The 23304-nt window shown below is 46.5% G+C and overlaps 1 protein-coding gene across 1 annotated transcript in view; it reads left to right on the top strand.

Annotated features, from left to right (window-relative positions):
- Positions 1–7526: 7526 nt before the first annotated feature.
- The window catches only part of LOC129705642 (ovochymase-2), a 28697-nt gene continuing 12919 nt past the window's right edge, over positions 7527–23304 (top strand). Inside the window, exons 1-5 of the mRNA XM_055649299.1 lie at positions 7527–8482; positions 14376–14485; positions 17846–17937; positions 21370–21542; positions 22713–22808. Of these exons, the coding sequence (XP_055505274.1) occupies positions 8389–8482; positions 14376–14485; positions 17846–17937; positions 21370–21542; positions 22713–22808 (565 nt within the window). The 5' untranslated portion in view covers positions 7527–8388. The remainder of the gene's footprint in view (positions 8483–14375; positions 14486–17845; positions 17938–21369; positions 21543–22712; positions 22809–23304) is intronic.

Genomic DNA, 23304 nt, shown 5'->3' with positions numbered 1-23304 from the left:
ACCCTGGTGTAATCTGCAAACTTACTAACCAACCCGTCTGCATTGACGTCCAAGTCATTCATGTGTCTGCCTAAGTTCCTCTTATTATAGCACATAGAAAAAAGGACACAGAACAGTGCATTACAGGAACCAGTCTTTCAAGCCACGGTGTGTATACAACGCATGATGCCAAAGTAAACTAAAAGCCTTTTACACATCATTATTGTATGTGAAGGTACACAAAAATGCTGGAGAAACTCAGCAGGTGCAGCAGCATCTATGGAGCGAAGGAAATAGGCGACGTTTCGGGCCGAAACGTCGCCTATTTCCTTCGCTCCATAGATGATGCTGCACCCGCTGAGTTTCTCCAGCATTTTTTTGTACCTTCGATCTTCCAGCATCTGCAGTTCCTTCTTGAACATTATTGTATGGGATTCCACCCTCACCCTGGCAGTGTGTTCCACGCATCCACTACATAGCAAAGACCATCATGTTTTTTTAGTATTAGTGCCTCAAAGAAAATTGATCACCTCCCGGGTGCTCAATTGATCACCTAATTACACTCGCTCTATGTTATCCCAATTTCTCACCCACTCGCTACACGCTAGGAGCAATTTACAGAGGCCATTTAACCTACAAACACACACGTCTTTGGGATGTGAGAGGAAACCGGAGCAACCGGGAGGAAACCCACGCGGTCACAGGGAGAACGTACAAACTCCACAAGGACAGCACCCAAGGTCAGGATCGAACCTGTGTCTCTGGCGCTGAAAGGCTATTACAATTTAAAAAAGGGCCTGAAAAGCTAAGGCTTAGAACAGTAAAGCTGGTTTGATATGTATTTGTTCACCTGTGCCCCCAGTAATGGAGGTTTTGACGCAGACTTCAGCAACCTTTGGGAAAGCATCCAACTTGTTGATATTGCTTGAAGATATCTTCCCAATGAATCTTCTCCTCATTTTCCAAGTCTTCTTCTGAAGTCTCTTGTCTCCCCCTTTTGATTAGCTTTCCTGGTCAGATTCTGCTTGAGTGTTATTTTGGTAACACCGAGAAGTGCCGAGCGGAGGCTTTCTCCCAGCCAACAGACCTTACGATGCTAAGTGCTGTTTTGCCCCGTTCAAAACCACCAGATTTTTATTGATCTAAGCTTTTAGGAGATTTCTCCATCCGGGAGAAAAGGATCTGGCAATTCAGGTTATAAAGTACACTCCTGCTTAGTCAATGAACTATAGATAACGTGTTAGAGTAAATAAGTTTAGATTAGTTTATTATTGTCGAGTGTACAGAGATATATTGAAATGCTTGTTCTGTATACGATCCAGTCAAATTATACCATACGTGAACACAATAGTGTTCATGGAACAACAAGAACAGCATGCCGAGAGACACAATCTTGCAGATTCCTTGAAAAGTCCGATCATAGCCCAAGGATGGATCAATGGATATTTTTAAGGCAGAGATAGATAAATTCTTGATAAGTACGGATGTCAGGGGTTATGGGGTGAAGGCAGGAGAATGGGGTTAGGTTGATCAGCCATGATTGAATGGCAGAGTAGTCTTGATGGGCCGAACGGCCCAATTCTGCTCCTATCACTTATGAACTTAGGAAGGAGATGTGGATTTTTTTATTTTCTCACTTTAAGACCTGGCGTTCTAGTGGCACTGGATCGATGAAGTAGGGGTCGGTCTGGCCCAGCGCGGTGCTGTTGGCCCCTTCCACCACTGCTTCTTGCAGCTGATCCACTCGCTCAGCCGGCTGCAGCCAGGCCAACCCATGCGCTGGGGTCACCATGTCCATCTCCTGAGCTGGTCGCTGATCTTTAGGATGCTTTCTGAAGACATGGGAGGTGAGTTTGCAGACCGTTCTCAGGCACCAAATTCCCCCTTTCCCATCATCTTGGAAGCCTGCACAGTCTCGAAGCTGTCGTGAAGGCAGCTGGCTCCATCTTCACTTTGACAATTAAATAGTTTGTATATCTACTCGTGTTAACTGTTTATACTCAAAGTGCACTGTTCAGCACACTGTTCAATGTGAGGTGGTGCTTTTTGGAAAGTCTAACACGGGCAGGACCTACACACAGAATGGTAGGGCTCTGTGCAGTGATGCAGAGGAGAGGGACATAGTTTGTTGAAAGTGGCACCACAGGTACGTAGGGTGCGCAAATAGGTTTTTGACAGTGGCCTTCATCAGGGACAATATTGGGTATAGAAGTTAGGAGGTAATGTTGCAGTTGTATAAGACGTTGGTGAAGCCGCATTTAGAATATGTGCATTCAGTTCTGGGCACCATGTGATCGGAAAGATGTTTTCAGCTGGAATGGGTACGGAGAAGATTTATGAGGATGTTGCCAGGACTCGAGGGCCTGAGCTATAGGGAAGATTGAGCAGGCTAGGACTCTATTCCTTGGAGGGCAGGAGGATGAGGGGCGATCTTACAGAATGCACAAAATCATGAGAGGAATAGATCGGGTAAATGCACAGAGTCTCTTGCCCCGAGTCGGAGAATAGAGAACCAGAGGACATAGGTTTAAGGTGAGGGGGGAAAGATTTAATAGGAACCTGAGGGGTAACCTTTTCACTCAGACGGTGGTGGTGGGTGTATGGAATGAGCTGCTGGGGGAGGTAGTTGAGGCAGGTAGTATCGCAACGTTTAAGAAACATTTGGACAGGTGCATGGATAGGACAGGTTTAGAGGGATATGGGCCAAATGCAGGCAGGTAGGACTAGTGAAGATGGGATATGTTGATAGGTGTGGACAAATTGAGCAGGAGGTCCTGTTTCCATGCTGTATGATTCTATGACATTACACTGACCATAGATTGTTTTGTGGAGCAGCTAATGGAGAAAGTTACTGAACATGCCAACAGGAGTGTGGTTACTACAGTTTAAACAAGGAGTGGCAGAGTAACCTCTGTACTTTTCATGGTTTACTTCTGACTGGGAAGAGCCTTTATCTGTGTTACTAGGTGTGTTAAAAAACTTGGGCACATTAAGGAAAGTGTTAGGTGTAACTGTAAAGTTCAGCATATGGTGCATTTTAAGTGAAGTTTATTGTCATATGCACATGTACGGTGAGATACAATGAGAATCTCGGGCACAATGACAGACAGCGCGCAAAAACATAACATGCATAAGGTGCATCAGTACTTCAAAAAAGAAATGGTGTCAGGATCTGGTAAGGGGGGAGGAAAAATATGAAGTTGGTATATCCCTTTAGTGCGGTTTTTATAATAGAGCTTTGTTTTTTTTTTGTTTTTTTTCCTTTTTCCTCCTTTCTTTTCCAGGGTCTATTTCTTAATTCTTTTCTCTAACCAATGGGTCTCATTTTTCTCTCATTGATCACTCTTTTACACAAACACAACTCTCTCTCTCTCTCACTTTCTCTACTTTCTTTATCTATATCTTTCCTTAAAGCTTAAAAAATGAAGGGGTACAATAAATGTAATAAGATCTATCTGGCTTGTACTATTATAATTTACTGTACTTCTAATAAATAAAAATATTTAAAAAAAATAAAAAAAATAACCTAGACATAAGAAAAGATACACTATGCTGGAGTAACTCAACGGGTCTGAAGAAGGACCCCGATCTGAAATACCTGTCTATTCCCTCCACAGATGCTGCCTGACCTGTTGAGTTCCTCCAGCACTTTCTGTTTTGCTCAAGATTCCACTTGCTTTTTTTGCTCAAGTTCAAGATTCCAGGGTCAGCACTTCCTTGTGTCTCCTGCACCTCACACCCTGACCGATGGAAGCAAGCGTGCCACAGGCACGACAGAGGGAGAACACGGGAGTTTCACCGGATCCATTCCAGGGATTCTCCTGTGCCATCTTAATATCTGCAAGCTTAAAAGGTGCAGCAAGGTAGTGCAGCAGGCGAGTTGCTGCCTTACAGCACCAACGGGTCCGATCATCAGGTTCTATCCTGACTACAGGTGTTGTTTGCACGGAGTTTGTATGTACTCCCTGGCACGCCGTGGGTTTTCTCCAGGTGCTCCGGTTTCCTCCCACACTCCAAAGGCGTGCAGGCTAGTAGGTTAAATATACTTCTATTTCTAAAGGCACATCATTTTATTCTGAGGCCTGGTGTCCCTGGTGTGAAGGATAGAACTATTGTACAGGTGATCGCTGGTCGGCGTGGACTCGATGCTCCACATTGTAAACTAAACACTAAAGGTGGTGCGATCGCTGAGGAGGAGGCTGCTCACCGTCGGGGATCGGCGTCGGCGTTCCACCAGCCCGGCGTGAGGGCCTGAACATCGGGCCACCCGGGGCGGCGACTGCGGGTGCTCGGACCTATGGTTGGACTCCCTTCCCTTGGTGCCATTTATGTTACTGGACTTCAGTGCTGAATTTTAATTCAATTTCAATTTTATTTTTAAAGGTCTTTGTGATGACCCTGTAAACGTCATTTCGTTGTCCCAAATTCGTTTTGCTCCAGAGATGCTGCCTGACCCTACCCTGAGTTTCAGTCTGACTTGACCCAGCACTTTGTGTCTCCATTTTGAGTTACAGTTTGAAAACCAGAGTTACTCCAGTTTGTTGTTTTTCAGTTAAACAGCATCTGCAGTTCCTTCCTACACAAAGCGAGTTTCTGATTTGTGCAGAGTTTAAAAGGCGAACCCAACATTATAAAATAAATTTATAGGGTCCTGCTGGATGCCTGTATAATCGCGGCTTTCCACGGGATGTGTTCTGTGGGAGGGTGGGTTGCAGTCAGATGCTACCGCGAGGCTATAAGGACAGTCTACTGATCCATGAGCCATTCAGTGAAGGTGCACCTGTGGATATGGCCCAAAGCCAACCCTTGGTGACCATGGGTACGCGCTTGGCTTGCAAACACTACAGAGTCACCATGGAAAAGCTTTGTGCTCTGAAATCCCCGTTCACGGCCCCCGTAAATGAGGATGGTATTTGGTCCGATGAGTCAGCTCCTTGTCAGCAATTAGAACAATGTTTCTAGTTCCACAAGCCACTGAGATCGCAGTCATCTGTGCAAATGTTTTTTGTACTAATAAAATGTGCTTTTATATGCTACCTTAGTACATTCCAGGGTGCTTTATAGCTGATTAACGATGGCAGTCTGGTGATGCAGGGGAGATGGCAAGTCATTTGCAAGTTGCTAAAGAGATGAGGAGAATGTGGCGCTCCAATAAGAAAAGGGCTCAGGTGTAACTGCAACATTTGCAACATTTGCCTCATTGGGGCCCATACTGGGACCCAGTTGAGAATGTAGAACAAAGCACAGTACAACACAGGAACAGGCCCTTCAGCCCACAATGTCTGTGCTCGACATGATCCCGAGATAAAGGCCTGTTTCCATGCTGTATCTGTAAAGACTCTAGACTCTTTAAAGACAGTTGCCCTTTAGTGAGTTAATAGTTGCCTCTCCGCCCACAGGGTAGCTCAGTTAACAAGAACAAACTTAAAAGCGGTTGGGAATAGATGGACAGGGTGCTTTACGCAAGGAGAAATGCTTTTATTGTTTGGGTGAAGTTCAGGCATCAAGCTGTGACTCTTTCAGTTTGAATAAAAGAACTTTACAGAAGCTATTTCAGATTTCATGCAACAATTAAACTCCCCAGGGGTGAGCGAGGGAATTTGAACCCTCTCTCCGTCAGACTCACCCGGAGCTCCATGGCGACGTTACCATTCAAAGGTGAATCACTGACCTGATGTCTCGGAAATCCCCACTCCTTTGTACCTTCACCCATTGTTGCTCATCACTTTTCTTGAAGTTTACTTTAGTTTAGTTTAGAGGTACTGCGCAGAAACAGGCCCTTCGGGCCCACCGAGTCCGTGCCGACCAGCGATCCCCGTACACGGGCACCATCCTACACACACTAGGGACAATTTGCAATTTTACCAAGCCAATGAACGTACAATCCTGCACGTGTTTGGAATGTGGGAGGAAACCGGAGAACCCAGAGAAAACCCACACTGTCTGGGGGAGAACATGCAAACTCCGTACCGACAGCACCAGTAGTCAGGATCGAACCCGCAGCCACCCTGTGCTTTGGAGATTAGGGTTTAAATTTTCTTACGGTTGTAGAGTTATCGAACTATGCAGCATGGAAACAGGCCCTTCGGCCCAGCTTGCCGTGCTGACCACGTCCGTCTGTGTTAGTTTCACTTGCCTGCATTTGATTGACATCCCTCCAAACCTTTCCTACCCATAGTTTAGTTTAGTTGTTGTTGCGTGTACCGAGATACAGAGACAACCTTTCTTGAGTCATGGGTTGATTGACTGCGACTGTGATTTATTCTGTACCTTTTCGCACCTCTAGTTTCCATCTCCCCTGACTCTCAGTCCGAAGAAGGGTCTCGACCCGAAACGTCACCTATTCCTTTTCTCTCGAGATGCTGCCTGACCCGCTGAGTTACTTCAACATTTTGTGTCTATCTACAGTGAAAACCTTTTTGGTTGGGCGCTATCCGGGACAGTCAGCGGAAAGCCATTCACAGTGTACAGATACAAGATGCATCTTCTAAATGTTATACTTGCCTCTCCCACTCCCCCTCGCAGCTTGTTACATGTATGGACCACCCTCTGTGTGTGAAAGTTGCCTTTCAAACCTTTCCTTTCTCACCATAAATGTGTATTTTCGGACGCCCCCACGCTGGACAAAAGGCTGTGACCATCAATCGTATCTATACCTATCATGATTTCTATAAGGTCACTATATCATCATCGGTGGTCACTCGAAACGAGTATGACTGTCCTCTCGTGGAGGACGCCTGTGCGTGACTTTGTTTAACGTGGGGAGACTGGTGCACAGACAGCCACCTTGACAGATCTGGGTCAGAATCCAGTGGCATGGATGACTGGGGACCCTTTTCTGCTGCAGCCTTCATGCCCCTTCCCAGCAGTTGTGACACTTCACTATTGAGTCAGCCATCATCCTCCTCCGCCTGTTCAAACGTTGAGGTCTTGGTTGGTTTGCTCTTTGTCAGAGACACTCCCCCTCGACCTTACCGCCATGGGTGGCCCTGGATAGCATAGCTCCAGACGGCATCGCTCTCAGGATCTCAGGACCACACAAGCTTCTCCACCACGACAAGGTGACAATCCACGGAGAAGAGTTTAAGAGGGAACTCCAGATTCTGGAAAATCGAAGGTAGACAAAAATGCTGGAGAAACGCAGCATCTATGGATCGAAGGAAATAGGCAACGTTTCGGGTCGGTTTCTGAAGAAGGGTCTCGACCCGAAACGTTGCCTATTTCCTTCGCTCAATAGTTGCTGCCGCACTGAGTTTCTTCAGCATTTTTGTCTGCCATCCACGAAGAAGTGGTCACCATATAGCTGCAACATGACTTCCTGACTCTCAAGAATCAAGAGTCAAGAATAAAGACTCAAGTTTTTAATTCTCACATGTTTCAGCAGTGGAACAATGAAATTCTGACTCGCTGCAGCTTAACAGACCCATCGATGCAATAGCACACAGATAAATATATAATAATCAATAATTCAAAAAATAATACCAGGAGTACTGGCTAACCCAAATAATGCAAAACTGCAGTCATTGGGTTCATAGAGTCTTGCAGCGTAGAAACAGACCCTTCGGCCCAACTTGCCCACACCGGCCAACATGTCCCATCTACAGTAGTCCCACCTGCCTGCATTTGGCCCATATCCCTCTGAACCTGTCCTACCCATGTATCTGTCTAAATGTTTCTTAAACATTTAAGCCCTAGTACAACTAGAGACATAGTCCTGAGGAGATCATAGTTGCTGAGGTTAGTGTTGTGCAGTGTTCAAGTGCTTGATGGCTACTGGGGAGCAGCTGTTCTTGAACCTGGTGGTCACGGTTTTCAGGCTCCTGTAACTTCTTCCCGATGGTAGCAGCGGGTTGACGGTGTGGCCAGGATGGTGCGGGCCGTTGATGATATTTGTTGCTTTACTGAGGCATAGATCCCTGCGGTGGTGGGGAGGTCATGGATGGACCTGTGATGGACTGGCTTGTGTACACACTCTCTATTGCCTGCTTCTTGCTTGTATGTAGACTAGAGGACATGCATCATTGGTATATATATGGGCGGTCGGCCTATTCACAAGTGTCCATTTCCGTTCCCCCTCTCACACTGGGACAAGAGAGATTGGCCACCACCTGTGATCACCGCAGACCCCCGTGAATGTGAAGTGTTTTACAGGAGACGTGTAAAAATCAGTGATGCGATTTATAGCTGTTTGTGCAACCTTTGCCATGAATCATCGTCCACTATAAACGCAGGCAAGGTGCCTACTGCTCCAGATCAGTTGTAACCAGCCTGGTTAAACAGTAACTGGACACTGCCTGTTGGTATCTCTGCTCTACCCCTCTTGCCTACGGAACGGTACATCTCTCTCTCTCTGTCTATCTCTATCTCTCCATCTCTCTCCCCATCTCCCTCCCAATCTCCACTCTGGCCATGAAGCCTCCGACCTCCGCTCAGATCTTCCTCATTGTACTGATGTTTCATTCCAGTCCTGGGACTGATTCGAAGGCAATGGACAATCCAAAAGGTAAGACTGGGTTTATTTCTACAATCATTGTTTTTATAATTGAAGTAAAATGAATGGACTAACACTAACACTAACACGGTGGTATAAAAAGATAGCTTAATCTCAACCCACAAATTATCCTTGGCAGATGTTACTGCAGGCACTGAATGTATGGGAGAGTTGCCTTTGACAGCGATTTGAATAGGGTATTGGAGTCAGTTTATTATTGTCACGTGTATCGAGATACAGTGCAATCCCGGCAAATCAAACCATACGTGGGTCTGACTGGAAGTGCAAAACAGCAAGGAAACAGAATGCAGATTATGGGGTTACATCTGCTCAGTAAGTGCAGTTTTAAAAAATAAAGTGCAAGGGCTGTAAGGAGGTAGATTGAGAGATCAGACATATATGAGAGGCCATGATGACAGTGGGGAAAAAACGTTTAGAGTCTGTCGGTTCGTGCTTTCAAGCTTCTGTATCCATTCCTGATTGGAGAGGAGAGAAGAGAGAATGACGGGGGGCGGGTGCGTGGTCCTTGACCATGTTGGTTGCATTGCCGAGGCAGTGTGAAATATAGATGGAGTCGATGGTGGGGAACCTGGTCACTGTTAAGGACTGGACTGCATCCACAACTCTCTGCAATTCCTTGCAGTCCTGGGCAGAGCAGTTGCCAAACCATGCTGTGATGCATCTCAATGGGATGCTATCAACATCTAATCTGCAGATGTTGATCATGAATTGTTGGAGACTTGCTAAATGTTCTTATCTCCTGAGGAAGGAGAGTCGTTGGTATGCTAACCCAATCAAGGCAAACAATGGGCTGAATGGCCTCCTTAGCTCCCCTTTATTCTGGCCCGAGTCCCGGTCCTGAGACTGCAACATAAAAAGTTGATTCAGAGAATGAAATAGAAGCAGAAAATGATTGATTGATTGATTGATTGATTGGGTGATATTTTATTATCACAAGTGACATATCAGTGAAATTGTTTGTTTTGCACACATTACACAAAGTATGCAAAGAGTGGCCACGTAAAGGGCGTCGACATAGTTACAACATGTTCAATGTAGTCCCCAATCTTTGTTCTTGAAGTAGAAGCAATAATATCATGTTGGAAATACTCACAGGAAATTTTGGAATTTTACTTAAATTCTGGAAAAACGCCCCTATACCAACAATAAATATGTGGATTTCAAATATGTTTGAAACATTACACCTGGAAGATATGAGACTCCTTCTTGCAGGCAAATCAGACCCCTTCCAAAAGACGTGGTCTGCATTTATCGACTTACTACAAGTATAAGGTGCAACAGTACTTTAAAAAGAAATGGTGTCAGGATCTGGTAAGGGGGGATGAAAAATACGAAGTTGGGATATCCCTTTCTGCTCGGTCTTCATAGTAGAGCTTTTGTTTCTTTTTCTCTTTTTTCTTTTCTATGGCCTATTTCTTAACTCTTTTCCCTAACTCTTTGCTTAATGGATCTTTCTTTTTGATCACTCTTTCACAATATCACGACTTTCTCACTTTCTTTACTTTCTTTACTTATCTCTATTTTTAAAGCTTAAAAAATGAAGTGGTACAATAAATGTAATAAGATATATTTGGCTTGTATTATTGTAATGTACTGTACTTCTAATAAATAAAATTATTAAAACAAAAAAAAAAGGAAATACTCACAGGTTAGGCAGCAACTATGGAGAGAGAATTGGTGAAATCTGGTCAATGGCCTTGCACCATGAATCCAGTTCTGACAATCATAATCGTAATAGTACTTAATTAGCCAAGTATGTTTTGCAACATACGAAGAATTTGATTTGTCCGGTTGCTGGACAACCCAACTGGCGGGCCAGCTGAGAAGTTTCGGCCCAGGCACTGGACTTTGCCCGGGCCAAAACTCCTCAGCTGGCCTGCCGGCTGGGCTTTGTGTTCTACTGCACTCAAAGTCCGGCACCCCATCCCCAAACACATGAAGTGATGATTGGCCATGAGAAGGAGGGGTAGTAGTGTTGCCGGTAAGCGAAGGTCCGAAGGTCGGACAGCTGCTGCTGCACTCCATGGGCTGCACTACGTCAGAATGGGTGAGGCGGAGCCAGGACGCGTCGCTCCGACCCGAAAGTCCCCTTGACACGAGTTGTAGCGGTCAAATACGGGCAAGGGCGGTCCCGTATGGGACAAACCAATTTAGCCCAATATACGGGATGTCCTGGCTAATACCGGACAGTTGGCAACCCTACTTAGGTATGAAGTGTTTCACTTTGCATAGATGTGGCCTCACCTACTGAATGTTCCTTGCAGGGTCAGGCCCACCATCCTGTCATGTAGGGATCATGGACCCCATGATAGGGTGACACAGTGGCAGAGCGGTATGGTGCTCTTAGCACCAGAGACCCAGGTTCGATCCTGACTGCAGGTGCTGTCTGTAAAGAGTTTATACATTCTCCCTGTGACCGCATGGGTGTTCTCCGGGTGCTCAGATTTCCTCCCACACTCCAATGGCATGCAGGTTTGTAGGTTAATTGGCTTCGGTAAAGATTGTTAATTGACCCTAGTGTGTAGGATAGTGCTAGTGTACAGGGTGATTGCTGGTTGGCGCGGACTCGGTGGCATGAAGGGCTTGGTTCCGCTCTGTATCTCTAAACTAAACTAAACTAAACTAAACTAAGCAAAACTAAACTTAACTAAACTGAACTAAATTAAACCAAACTAATTTAACTAATTAAAACAGTTAAAGATGAAAAAAAAAGATTTACCAAGAGACAAATTTACCTGATATAATTTAATAAAAGTAATAATGTGATTGGAAAATAAATTAGGCAATATCTCATCTGCACGCACCTTTCCGATCAGAGGAGCCAGATGCGAAGTGGCTGCTGGGGATCAGATAGACAGGCATATGGCCTGCAGTGACTTGCTGGCTTCAGTGTTGCAATGTATAGTTGCAGAGGCCAGGCAGGGAGCTCCCTGCTAGCTGTCTTCCACGCAGATGTTAGGTTTCAGCCCTGAGACGTCCTCTGTTCCTTATTGACATCACACAGATGTACCATATTTTGGGCATTAGAGCATAAAATCTTCTTGCAGTGAATTTTCAATTTGGCTTTAGTTTGTCGTGGTAAGCAAATTTGCTTTTGCCTCCTTTATGCAAATACTCAGGGCGGCACAGTTGCGCAGCGGTAGAGTTGCTGCCTCACAGCGCCAGAGACCCAGGTCAAACAAGTAGGGAGTGTGAAAGCCCTGAGTATCGGCCATCATATTATCTGAATGGTGGCCGATTAGGAAAAGGGGAGATGCAACGAGACCTGGGTGTCATGGTACACCAATCATTGAAAGTAGGCATGCAGGTACAGCAGGAAGAAAGCGAATGGTATGTTAGCATTCATAGCAAAAGGATTTGAGTATAGGAGCAGGGAGGTTCTACTGCAGTTGTACAGGGTCTTGGTGAGACCACACCTGGAGTATTCTGTACAGTTTTGGTCTACTAATCTGAGGAAAGACATTCTTGCCATAGAGGGAGTACAGAGAAGGTTCACCAGACTGATTCCTGGGATGTAAGGACTTTCATATGAAAAAAGACTGGATAGACTCGGCTTGTACTCGCCAGAATTTAGAAGATTGAGGGGTGACCTTATAGAAACTTACAAAATTCTTAAGGGCTTGGACAGGCTAGATGCAGGAAGATTGTTCCCGATGTTGGGGAAGTCCAGAACAAGGGGTCATAGTTTAAGGATAAGGGGGAAATCCTTTAGGACCGAGATGAGAAAAACATTTTTCACACAGAGAGTGGTGAATCTCTGGAATTCTCTGCTACAAAAGGTAGTTGAGGCCAGTTCATTGGCTATATTTAAGAGGGAGTTAGATGTGGCCCTTGTGGCTAAAGGTATCAGGGGGTATGGAGAGAAGGCAGGTACTGGATACTAAGTTGGATGATCAACCATGATCATATTGAATGGCGGTGCAGGCTCGAAGGGCCGAATGGCCTACTCCTGCACCTATTTTCTATGTTTCTATGTTTCTATGTTCGATCCTGACTACAGGTGCTGTCTGTATAGAATTTGTACATTGGCCCTGGGACCGGGTGCTCCGCTTTCCTCCCACATAGACGTACAGGTTTGTTGGTTAATTGGCTTTGGTAAGTTGTAGAAATTGTTCCTAAATTGTGTGAAGGTTAGTGTGCAGGGTGATCGCTGGTCGGCGCGGACTCGGTGGGCCGAAGGGCCTGTTTCGTGCTGTATCTCTAAAGTATAAAGTTTAAAATTCAGGGCTTTCACACTCCCTACTTGTTTGACCTGTGATTTTTTTAAATGTTCTTGGCACTGACATTTCTCAAATTTAAGGACAAACTGTCCTAGGCAGGTGGTAAATAGAATCCCACATTATCAGCAGTCATTTCACAATGACAGTGGGAGGTATTTATATGGCCTGAAGTGGTGCATGGGCATAATCAAACAAGATAAGACATGACACTATATAAAGAGATTTTAGGAAATCAAAAACAAAAGTTTGAAGTTGCACAATAACATGACAGAGAGGTGAATGGATTAGGGAGGGAACTCCTGAGCAATGAGCTTCTTTCGGCCATTCTGGCTTCATCCCACCTCACAAATACGTGCAGGTTTGCAGGTGGAGGCAGGTTCTCTGGATACTTTCAAGAGAGAGCTAGATAGGGCTCTTAAAGATAGCGGAGTCAGGGGATATGGGGAGAAGGCAGGAACGGGGATTGGGGATGATCAGCCATGATCACATTCAATGACGGTGCTGGCTCGAAGGGCCGAATGGCCTACTCCTGCACCTGCTGTCTATTGTCTATTAATTGCCCCCTGTAAATTGAAGTGTGAGGGGAGTGGGTGAGTAGAACTGGTGTGAGCGCCTGATAGACGGCCGGCATGGACTCGGTGGGCCGAAGGGCCTGTTGCCATGTTGTATTTTTCAGTCAATTTCAAAATAAAAGCAACCATGTGCTGGAGGAACTCAGTGGGTCAGGCAGCACCTGTGGAGGGAATGGACAGATGATGTCTCGGGTCGGGATCCTTCTTCAGGCTGATTGATTGAGTGGAGGGGGGGGGGGGGGGGGGGGGGGGGGGGGGGAAGGAAGTTGAAAAGAGAGGTGGGGGTTGGACAAACCCCCTGGCAGAGGGGTGGAGTAAGACTAGAGGTGACAAGGGTGTGGAATAAGGAGAGAAGAAGGGTGTAATGGGAAAGGATGTCATTAATCCTCCAGATTCAGTGACAGTTTCTTCCCAGCTGTTATCAGGCAACTGAACCATCCTATCACCAACCAGATAGTGGTCCTGAGTCACCATCTATCTCATCGGAAACCCTCCCTCAATTCTTGCTCACTCGCACTGTGCTGGGATTTTGATGCTTTCGAGATGCGGGGACAAGCTCCAAGATGGAACTGTCTTTTGGAGACACAAGGAACTGCAGAAGATGTAATCATGAACAACAAACAAGGTTTAGTTTAGTTTAGTTAAGAGATACAGAGCGGAAACAGGTCCTTCGGCCCACCAGGTCTGCGCCGACCAACGTTACTAACACCATCCTACACACACTAGGGATAATTTGCAATTTTTACCAAGCCAATTAAACTACAAACCTGTATGTCTTTGGAGTATGGGAGGAAGCTGGAGATCCCGGAGAAAACCCACGTAGGTCACGGGGACAATGTACAAACTCCGTACAGACAGCACCCGTAGTCAGGATCGAACTCTACCACTGCACCACCATGCCACCCATTCTGGAGGGTCAGGCAGCATCTGGGGAGGGAATGTACAAACGACGTTTCGGGGCCAGGTCCCAACATCAGGTCTTGACCCAAAACGTCCACCATTTTGCTGCCTGCACGGATGCTGCCTGAGATCCTCCGGCATTGTTTTTTTTTTTTGCATGAAACTAACTTTCTTGATTGTTCTCTGCCCAAGTTGTGAAGTGTGGCGTTCGCCCTGAGCAGGGAGGTGCCCAGTACTTGCTGGGCTTGTGGAAGCGTATCGTTGGGGGCACGGAGTCAAAGGCTGGAGCCCACCCTTGGCAGGTAGGTGAGACTGGGTCCATGTGCATTCCTCCACTGTGGCTTATAGGGTAGATAGTCAGAACCTCACTCCCTATGTGGAAATGTCAAAGACTAGAGGGCATAGCATTAAGGGGAGATGGGCAAAGTTTAAAAGAGATTTGCAGAGCAGGAATCTTATACAGAGAGTGGTGGGTGTCCAGAATGCATTACTAGGGTTGGTGGGGGAGGCAGATAGGATAGTGGCGTTTAAGAGGCTTTTGGATATGCAGGGAATGGAGGGACATGGATCAAGTGCAGGCATAGGAGATTAGTTTAACTTGGCATCATGTTCGGCTCGGACATTTGGGCCAAACAGCCCGCCGCTGTGTTGTGTAGGAAGGAACTGCAGATGTTGGTTTACACCGAAGGTAGACACAAAATGCTGGAGTAACTCAGCGGGACAGGCTGCATCTCTGGAGAAAAGGAATGGGTGACGTTTCGGGCCGAGACCCTTCTTCAGACTGAGAGTCAGGGGAGGGAGAATCTAGAGATATGAAAAGATACAGAACAAACCACAGCCGGCACCAATGACTCAAGAAAGATGGAGCCCACAATGGTCTATTGTTGCTACACACAAAATGCTGGAGAAACTCAGCGGGTGCAGCAGCATCTATGGAGCGAAGGAAATAGGCAACGTTTGGGGCTGAAACCCTTCTTCAGACTGATGGGGGTGGGGGGAGGCGGGGAGAAGAAAGGAAAAAGGAGGAGGAGGAGGAGGAGACTTTGTTGGCTGTGGAATATGTGATAATGAAGGGATACGAACTGTGAAACTAGCAAGACGACTGGGGTGGGGGAGGGGCGAAGAGAGACGGAATGCAAGGGCTACTTGAAATTAGATAAATTAATATTCAGTAGCTGTGTTGTACTGTTCGATGTTCTATGGGAATCTTGACATGGTTCTGTAGCTGTGTCCGAACCTGTGCCAACATTAGTGGCTAAGATATCATGAGAGGCTTTTAATAGATGCTGCAGAAACAATCATACAGTTAAAGGTACAGTGAACCCATATAGAAGGAAAGCTGGACACTACTCAATTACTTTGCTTCAGCATGTTGAATTATTCATTGATAATGAATCTATATTTAGAATTTGTGTTGAATAGATTGTGGAGCGAGTATGCTTGGGGAAAGCACAAAGAGGGTTAGGTTAAGCAAAGAAAAGGTTTACTCAAGGGGCTGTCCCAGTTGGGCGACCTAATTGGCGAGTTTAGAAGATTTTGAAAAAATGACATGTTGAAGACCTCCTTCGACTATGTTGAAGACCAGTTACAACTAGTTACAACTAGCTACGACTAACTTCGGGAAAATTGGACACTGAATAATGGAGAGTGAAGACGACCTCCTTCGATCTCCTTCAACCTCCCTTCGACTATGATGAAGACTATCTACGACTACCTTCGACTACCCTCAATTACCTACGACTAACATGCCAACCTACTACGACTAAACCTACGAGTAAAAAAGTATCGATTTTTTTCCATGGCGACCTTTTTTTACTCGCGGGCATTTTTTAACATATTGAAAAAAACACCGCGACCTAGCTGAGGCCTCGAGTACGCGGAGACCACTCTCGAGCATGATGGAGTTACGAAGACCTTGTGTCAACCATGCAGCAAGTATGAGTCGAGGGCAAACTCGCCAGAACTCGCGGATTAGGTCGCCCAAGTGGGACAGGCCCTTTAAACCTGATTGTGATATTCCAGAATTAATGGAAATTCTATCATTCTAGCTGGGGGTTTTGAGTCACGGATTTTTAGACAGTATCAAAATAGGCCCTTCAGCCTACCCTGGCAATGCTGCCTGTCAAGTGCCTATCTTTACTATCCTTATTACCAGATACCAGTGTATTCTGCATCTGACTTCATTAAATGCGACAGATAAATATATACTGCTTGTTACTTAGCAGTGTAATATTGTACATGGAACAGTACAGGAGTAGGCTCCTTGGTTCACAGTGTCTGCATCAAACATGGTGCTGTTCAACTAAATTCATATGTGATAAGAGCAGAACTGGCCGTTCGGCCCATCTAGTCTACTCCGCCATTTAATCATGGCTGATCTGTCTCTCCTAATTCCATTCTCCTGCCTTCTCCCCATAACCCCTGACACTAAACTAATATCCTTAGCCTGCACGTGATCCATATCCCTCCACTCCCTGCATATCCTTGTGCCTAACTAAAAGCCTCTTAAACGCAACTATAGTATTTGCTTCCACCAACACCCCTGGCAGTGCGTTCCAGGCACCTACCACTCTCCTTGTGAAAAAAAACCATGCCATGCACATCTCCTTTATATTTTTCCCCTCTCATTTTAAAGATATGCCTTCTAGTCTTTGACATTTCCGCCCTGGGAGAAAGGTTCTGACTGTCCAGCCTATATATGCCTCTCATCATTTTATACACTTCTATCAGGTCTCCCCAAAACCTTTTGACGCCCCAGAGAAACCAATCCAAGTTTTCCCAACCTCTCCTTATAGCTAATATCAAAGGGCGGCACGGTGGCGCAGCGGTAGAGTTGCTGCCTTACAGCGCCTGAGACCTGGGTTCGATCCTGACTAAGGGTGCTGTCTGTATGGAGTTTGTACATTCTCCCCGTGACCGAGTGGGTTTTTCCCGGGTGCTCCCGGGTTCCTCCCACGCTCCAAAGACGTACAGGACTGGATCTGCATTGCTTTGGGTCTGCTACACCACCCCGCTCACACACACAGGCCTTACCCTCAGACCGCCGGCCCCAGCCAGTGTTGGTGCAGACGGTTCCTTTGCCGAAGCTATCCTCCTCTCCGGGAAGGCAAGCCGGATAAACAGTAGATCCTGGAATGGAAATGCACCAGCATCGTCACTATCTCTCAGGAGCGGCATGATGGCGCAGAGGTAGAGTTGCTGCCTTAGAGTGCCGGAGACCCGGGTTCGATCCCGACTATGGGTGCTGTCTGTACGGAGCTTGTACGTTCTCCCTGTGACCTGCGTGGCTTTTCTCCGGGATCTCCGGTTTCCTCTATGCACCCCAAAGATGCACAGGCTTATAGGTTAATTGGCTTGATAGAATTGTAAATTGTCCCTTGTGTGTGTAGGATAATGCTAGCATGCGGGGATCGCTGGTCGGCGCGGACTCGTTGGGCCGAAGGGCCTGTTTCCGCGCTGTATTTCTAAACTAAAACCTAACCAAAAAAAAACCCTTGTTTGGAGCTCATGACACAAACGTAATTGTTTGTCATATAGATTTTAAATGGTGATAAGGGAGAACATATGGCCAGTGCGGTGCGTCTCAGTGATCTGGCGTTGAGTGTGTTGTGCTGTATCAGAGAGGTCTCCCTAAATTCACTCTCTTACATTTTCTTTGTCAGGTGTCTTTGAAACGGCGTAACGTACACTACTGTGGAGGGACCATCATCAGCGCAAAATGGGTGCTAACGGCAGCTCACTGCCTGCGGGACAGGTAAAGACCTAGGGCCCGTCAACCCTCCCGTCACCGTTCTTTGTTGGACCATATTTTTAAACTAAGCAGTTTCAATTTCAACTGTCACGTTTACCGAGGTAGAGGGAAAAGCTTTTGTTGCGTGCTAAAACCAGTCAGCGGAAAGACAATACACGGTTACAATCCAGTCAGTCACAGTGTAAAGGCAATAACATTTAGAGCAAGATAAAGCCAGTAAAGCCCGATCAAACGTAGTCTGAAGGTCACCAATGAGGTAGATAGTAGTTCAGGACCGCTCTCTGGTTCCCAATGGATGATTCAGTTGCCTGATAATAGCTGGGAAGAAACAAGTCTTCCCTTGTCACTCTATTTATGCCTCATGGTCTCTTGTTTCAAGAGAAGGGGTCATCGACTTCAAACTGGATGTTGGGCCGAAGGGCCTGTTTCCATGCTCTATAGCTGAGCCGAGCAAAACATCTGCATGGAGGCTGGTGAGGTTTTGGAATTCTCTATCCCAGTATCTCTGCGGTCTCATTCTTTGTGCTTACTCGAGGATGAGTTGGTTAATAGACAATAGGCAATAGACAATAGGTACAGGAGTAGGCCAATTCGGCCCTTCGAGCCAGCACCGCCATTCACAGTGATCATGGCTGATCATCCCCAATCAGTACCCCATTCCTGCCTTCTTCCCATATCCCCTGACTCCGCTATCTTTAAGAGCTCTATCTAACTCTCTCTTGAAAGCATCCAGAGAATTGGTCTCCACTGCCTTCTGATGCAGAGAATTCCACAGATTCACAACCCTCTGCTTTTTCTCATCTCCATTCTAAATGGCCTACCCCTTATTCTTAAACTGTGGCCCCTGGTTCTGCACTCCCCCAACATCGGTTAGCCCCTAGCGTGTCTAAACCCTTAATAATCTTATATGTTTCAATAAGATCCCCTCTCATCCTTGTAAACTTCTGTCTTTTCCCTATTCAATGATTTATGGACCTTTCCACCATTTGAGTTGTCCCAGCCAATTGAGTCAAGGAGTCACTCAGCACAGAAACAGGCCCTTTGACTCAACGCCCATGACCGCCAAGAGGCCCCATTTAACCTCATCCCATTTACCCACGTTTGGCCCAAATCCCTCTCTAGTTCTCCCAACCATGCACCTAATTGTCCTTTAAATGTTGTTATTAGCCTCAACCTCTTCCTCTATTCCAGCTTTCTCACCCCTACTGCAATCAATCTGATAAGGGTCACAACCCGAATCGTTACCTATTCTTTTTCTCCCGAAATGCTGCCTGACATTCTGAGTTAACCCAGCATTTCGTGTCTACTTTCTCTGGAAGCTCGTTCCAATTATAGAGAGATGCGAAGGTAATGTGTCAGTCATATGTAGCATTGGTGGAATGATAGATTTAAGGTGAAGGGGAAAAGATTTAATAGGAATCTAAGGGATAACATTTTTCACACAAAGGGTGGTGGGTGTGTGGAACGAGCTGCCAGAAGAGGCAAGTATTATCCCAAAGTTTAAGAAACAGTTAGACAGGTACATGGACAGGACAGGTTTGGAGGGATATGGGCCAAGCGTAGGCAAGCGGGGCTAGTGTAGCTGGGACATGTTGGCCTGTGTGGGCAAGTTGGGCTGAAGGGCCTGTTTCCACACTGTATCACTCCATGATTCTACGACTCTATATCAGTCTCCTTATCTAAGGAAGGATTGATTAATTGGTTTATTGAAAGATAAAGGACCTGCCTCAACTATTTCCTCTGGCAGCTCGTTCCACATACCCACCACCCTCCTCTGCATGAAACAGTTGTCCCTCGGGTTCCTAATGGTCTAAAACGGTCACTGGTTTCTCTTTCCGCAGATGCTGCTTCACAGGCCAAGTCCTTCCTGCATTTCTCTTCTTGTTTTCACTTCCAGCAGCTGCAGTTTTGTTTGACCGCTGCAGTACTTCAAATTTGACGAGGGTCCCTGTCTCTGCCAACATTTCAGGCTGAGGCAGTGAGTTTGGGGCCTCTTGACCCTGGGTTGCAGAAATCTTTCCTCCCCTCCCCTCCTCTCTCATCCATCTGAAAATAGCTTTAAAATCTCTTCCACTTGGTTTGTGTTCCCTCTGCTGGAAGCATTAGGTCCTGCCTTCATCAAGAATTCTATACAATGTTCTCTCTTCAACCTCCTTTGGTGCAAAGTATATTTTCACTAAATTGTTTACAAATTTGAGAGATGTATTTGACTGTGTTGTTAGCTGTGTTCCTGGAGACATATAGCACAGAACCAGGCCTTCAGCCTAACTCATCCATGCTGAACAAGATGCCCCATCTAAGCTAGTTACATTTGCCCACGTTTCTCATGGGAACATATCCCACTAAACCTTTCTTGTCCATGTACCTGTCTAAATGTATTTTAAATGTTGTTATTGTACCTGCCTCAAATAGTTTAGTTTAGTTTAAAGATACAGCACGGAAACAGGCTCTTTGGCCCACCGGGTCCGCGCCGACCAGCGATCCCCGCACATTAACACTGTCCTACACCCACAAGAGACAATTTTTACATTTACCAAGCCAATTAAGCTACAAACCTGCACGTCTTTGGAGAGGGGAAGGGAACCGAAGATCTCGGAGAAAACCCACGCAGGTCACGGGGAGAACGTACAGACTCCGTACAGACAGCACCTGTAGTCAGGTTCAAACCCGGCGCTGCATTCGCTGTAAGGCATCAACTCTACCGCTGCGCCACTGTGACCACAGAGAAATATTTTCTCTGGCTGCTTGTTCCATGTACCTCCCACGCTCGGCAGCACAGTGGCGCAGCGGTGGACTTGCTCCCTTACAGTGCGGAGACTTGAGTTTGATCCTGACTACGGGTGCTGTCTCGTAAATCTTCTCCGCACTCTTTGCAGTTTAATGACATCTTTCCTAAAGCAGGGTGATGAAAAGGGAACACAATACTCCAACATCTTGTACAGCTGTCACATAATATCCCAACAAGAGCAGCATGGTGGCACAGTGGTACAGTTGCTATCTTACAGCAGCAGAGATCCACAAAGTCGCAGGGAGAAGGTACAAACTCCGTACAGACAACCCCTGTAGTCAGGATCGAACCTGAGTCTCTGCTGCTGTAAGGGAGCAACTCTACCGTTGCGCCATTGTGCCTACCCTATGTTATCCCACATTTTGATCCATTAATCCCTACATAGTATAGGCAATTTTATAGGCTAATTCACCTAAAAACCTGCACGTTTTTTGTAAGATGTGGGAGGAAACCGGAGCACCCGGATGAAAGCCACGAGATCACAGGCTGAATGTGTAAACTCCATTCAGACTGCACCCGAGGTCAGGATCGAACCCTGGCCTCTGGCGCCGTGAGGCAGCCGCTGTACCACGTTTGCGCCACTGTTTGCCGCCCCTGAGCGTGCGCCTCCTGTGCTGTTACTCTTTGCTTGTTCCTGTTGTCCTCAGCAACATCTTGACCATGTTGACGGTGACGGCTGGTGAGCACAACCTGAAGACCAAGGATAGCGGGGAGCAGAGACAGACGGTCAGACGCTACATCATCCACCCCAATTTCAAGCCCGCCTTCCCTGCGGAGTACGACATCGCTCTGCTGGAACTCAACGGCAACTTCAAATTTGGTAACGTCTGTCGAAACAAACCTTGCTTTATTGACTGGTTTTCCTTCAAGACTTCTAACATGTACATCTTCCTAGCGTTGGTAGTCCATTAGATGTGGATATGCCCTTGCAACTTGATAGATCTCAATTATACAGGCACTAAAAATAAGTAGAACATGGAACATAGAACAGTGCGGAGCTTTTGACACACTATGTCCATGCTGAACAATGCAAAATCAAACTCATTTATATCCCACTATTTCCTAGGTATCCATGTACCTTTCTAAAAACCTCAAAACTGCAGAACATGATGCCAAGATTAAATGATTTTATCTGCTTCAACATGATCATTTTCCCTCCACTCCCTGCCGATGCATGAGTCTACTGTATCTTAAATGCCACCATCATATCTGCTTCCACCACCACCCCAGGCAGCGCGTTCCAGGCACCCACAGCTATCTTTGTAAAGAAAATTGCCCCACACATCTCTTTTAAACTCTCCCCTCTCGCTCCTTAAAGCTGTGTACTTTGGCCTTTGGCATTTCCACCCGGGGAAAATGGTTCACCATATCTATGTCTCTCATAACTTTCTAAACTGCTACAAGGGTCTCCTCCTCAGCTTCCGACGTTCCAGGGAGGCCAATCCAAGTTTGCCCAACCTCTCCTCGTAGATAATATTCCATAATCCCGGCAGCTTTCTGGGTCATGAACTAAACTAAACTCTTCTCCTCTCTCTCCAAAGCCTATACATTTTTCCTGTAATGGGGCAACTGGAATTGCAGACAATAAGTCTTCGGCTTCCCAAAGTGGGAAGACTATCCCAGAGTCTGGACTGTCAGGGCAGCGTAGTTTGGTTTGGTTTAGAGATACGGCGCGGAAACAGGCCCTTTGGCCCACTGAGTCCGTACCGACCTGCAACCCCTGCACATTCTATCCAACACACTAGGGACAATTTACAATTATACCAAGCCATTAACCTACGAACCTGTACGTCCTTGGAGTGTGGGAGGAAAATGAAGATCTTGGGGAAAAACCTATGCGGTCACAGGGAGAACATACAAAATCCGTACAGACAGCACCCGTAGTCAGGATCGAACCCAGGTCTCTGCCGCTGTAAGTCAGCAACTCTACCTCTGCGCCACCGTGCCACCCCTGAGAAATAGTGACGATGCTGGTGCTTTTCCATTCCAGGATCGACTGTTTATCCGGCTTGCCTTCCCGCAGAGGAGGATAACTTTGGCAAAGGAACCGTCTGCACCACCACTGGCTGGGGCCGGCTGTCTGAGGGTAAGGCCTGTGTGTGTGAGGGGGTGGTGTAGCAGACCCAAAGCAATGCAGATCCAGTCCTCTTCCCCAAAAGGAAGGCAGGAACCATCCGTGATTAGACTTGTGGCCACTCGGTCCAACCTGCACAGAGCCGTCCCTGATCGTAACTACCCGCTCCCACGTCTCAACCATCACTGAGAGCACAGGAACCGTACAGCACAGGAACAGGCCCTTCAGCCCACAATGTCCCTGCTGTACATGATGTCAAGTGAAACTAACTTCATCTGCCTGCACGTGATCCAAATTCTCCCAGTACCCATCTATCTACAGTATGTGTCTATCTCAAAGTCTCTTCAACACCAAAATCATATCTGCCTCCACCACCTCCCACGGCAGCACCCATTCCTCTCAACATGAAAAAACCCTCCACCCCCCCAACCCCCCAATTCGCCTTTAAAATTTCCCCCCTCTCATCTTAATGCTATGCCCTCTACTCTTCGACATTCCCACCCTGGGA

The sequence above is a fragment of the Leucoraja erinacea genome, chromosome 18 (genome assembly GCF_028641065.1).
Source record: "Leucoraja erinacea ecotype New England chromosome 18, Leri_hhj_1, whole genome shotgun sequence".
NCBI lineage: Eukaryota > Metazoa > Chordata > Chondrichthyes > Rajiformes > Rajidae > Leucoraja > Leucoraja erinaceus.
This window is presented reverse-complemented; position numbering and strand designations above follow the sequence as displayed.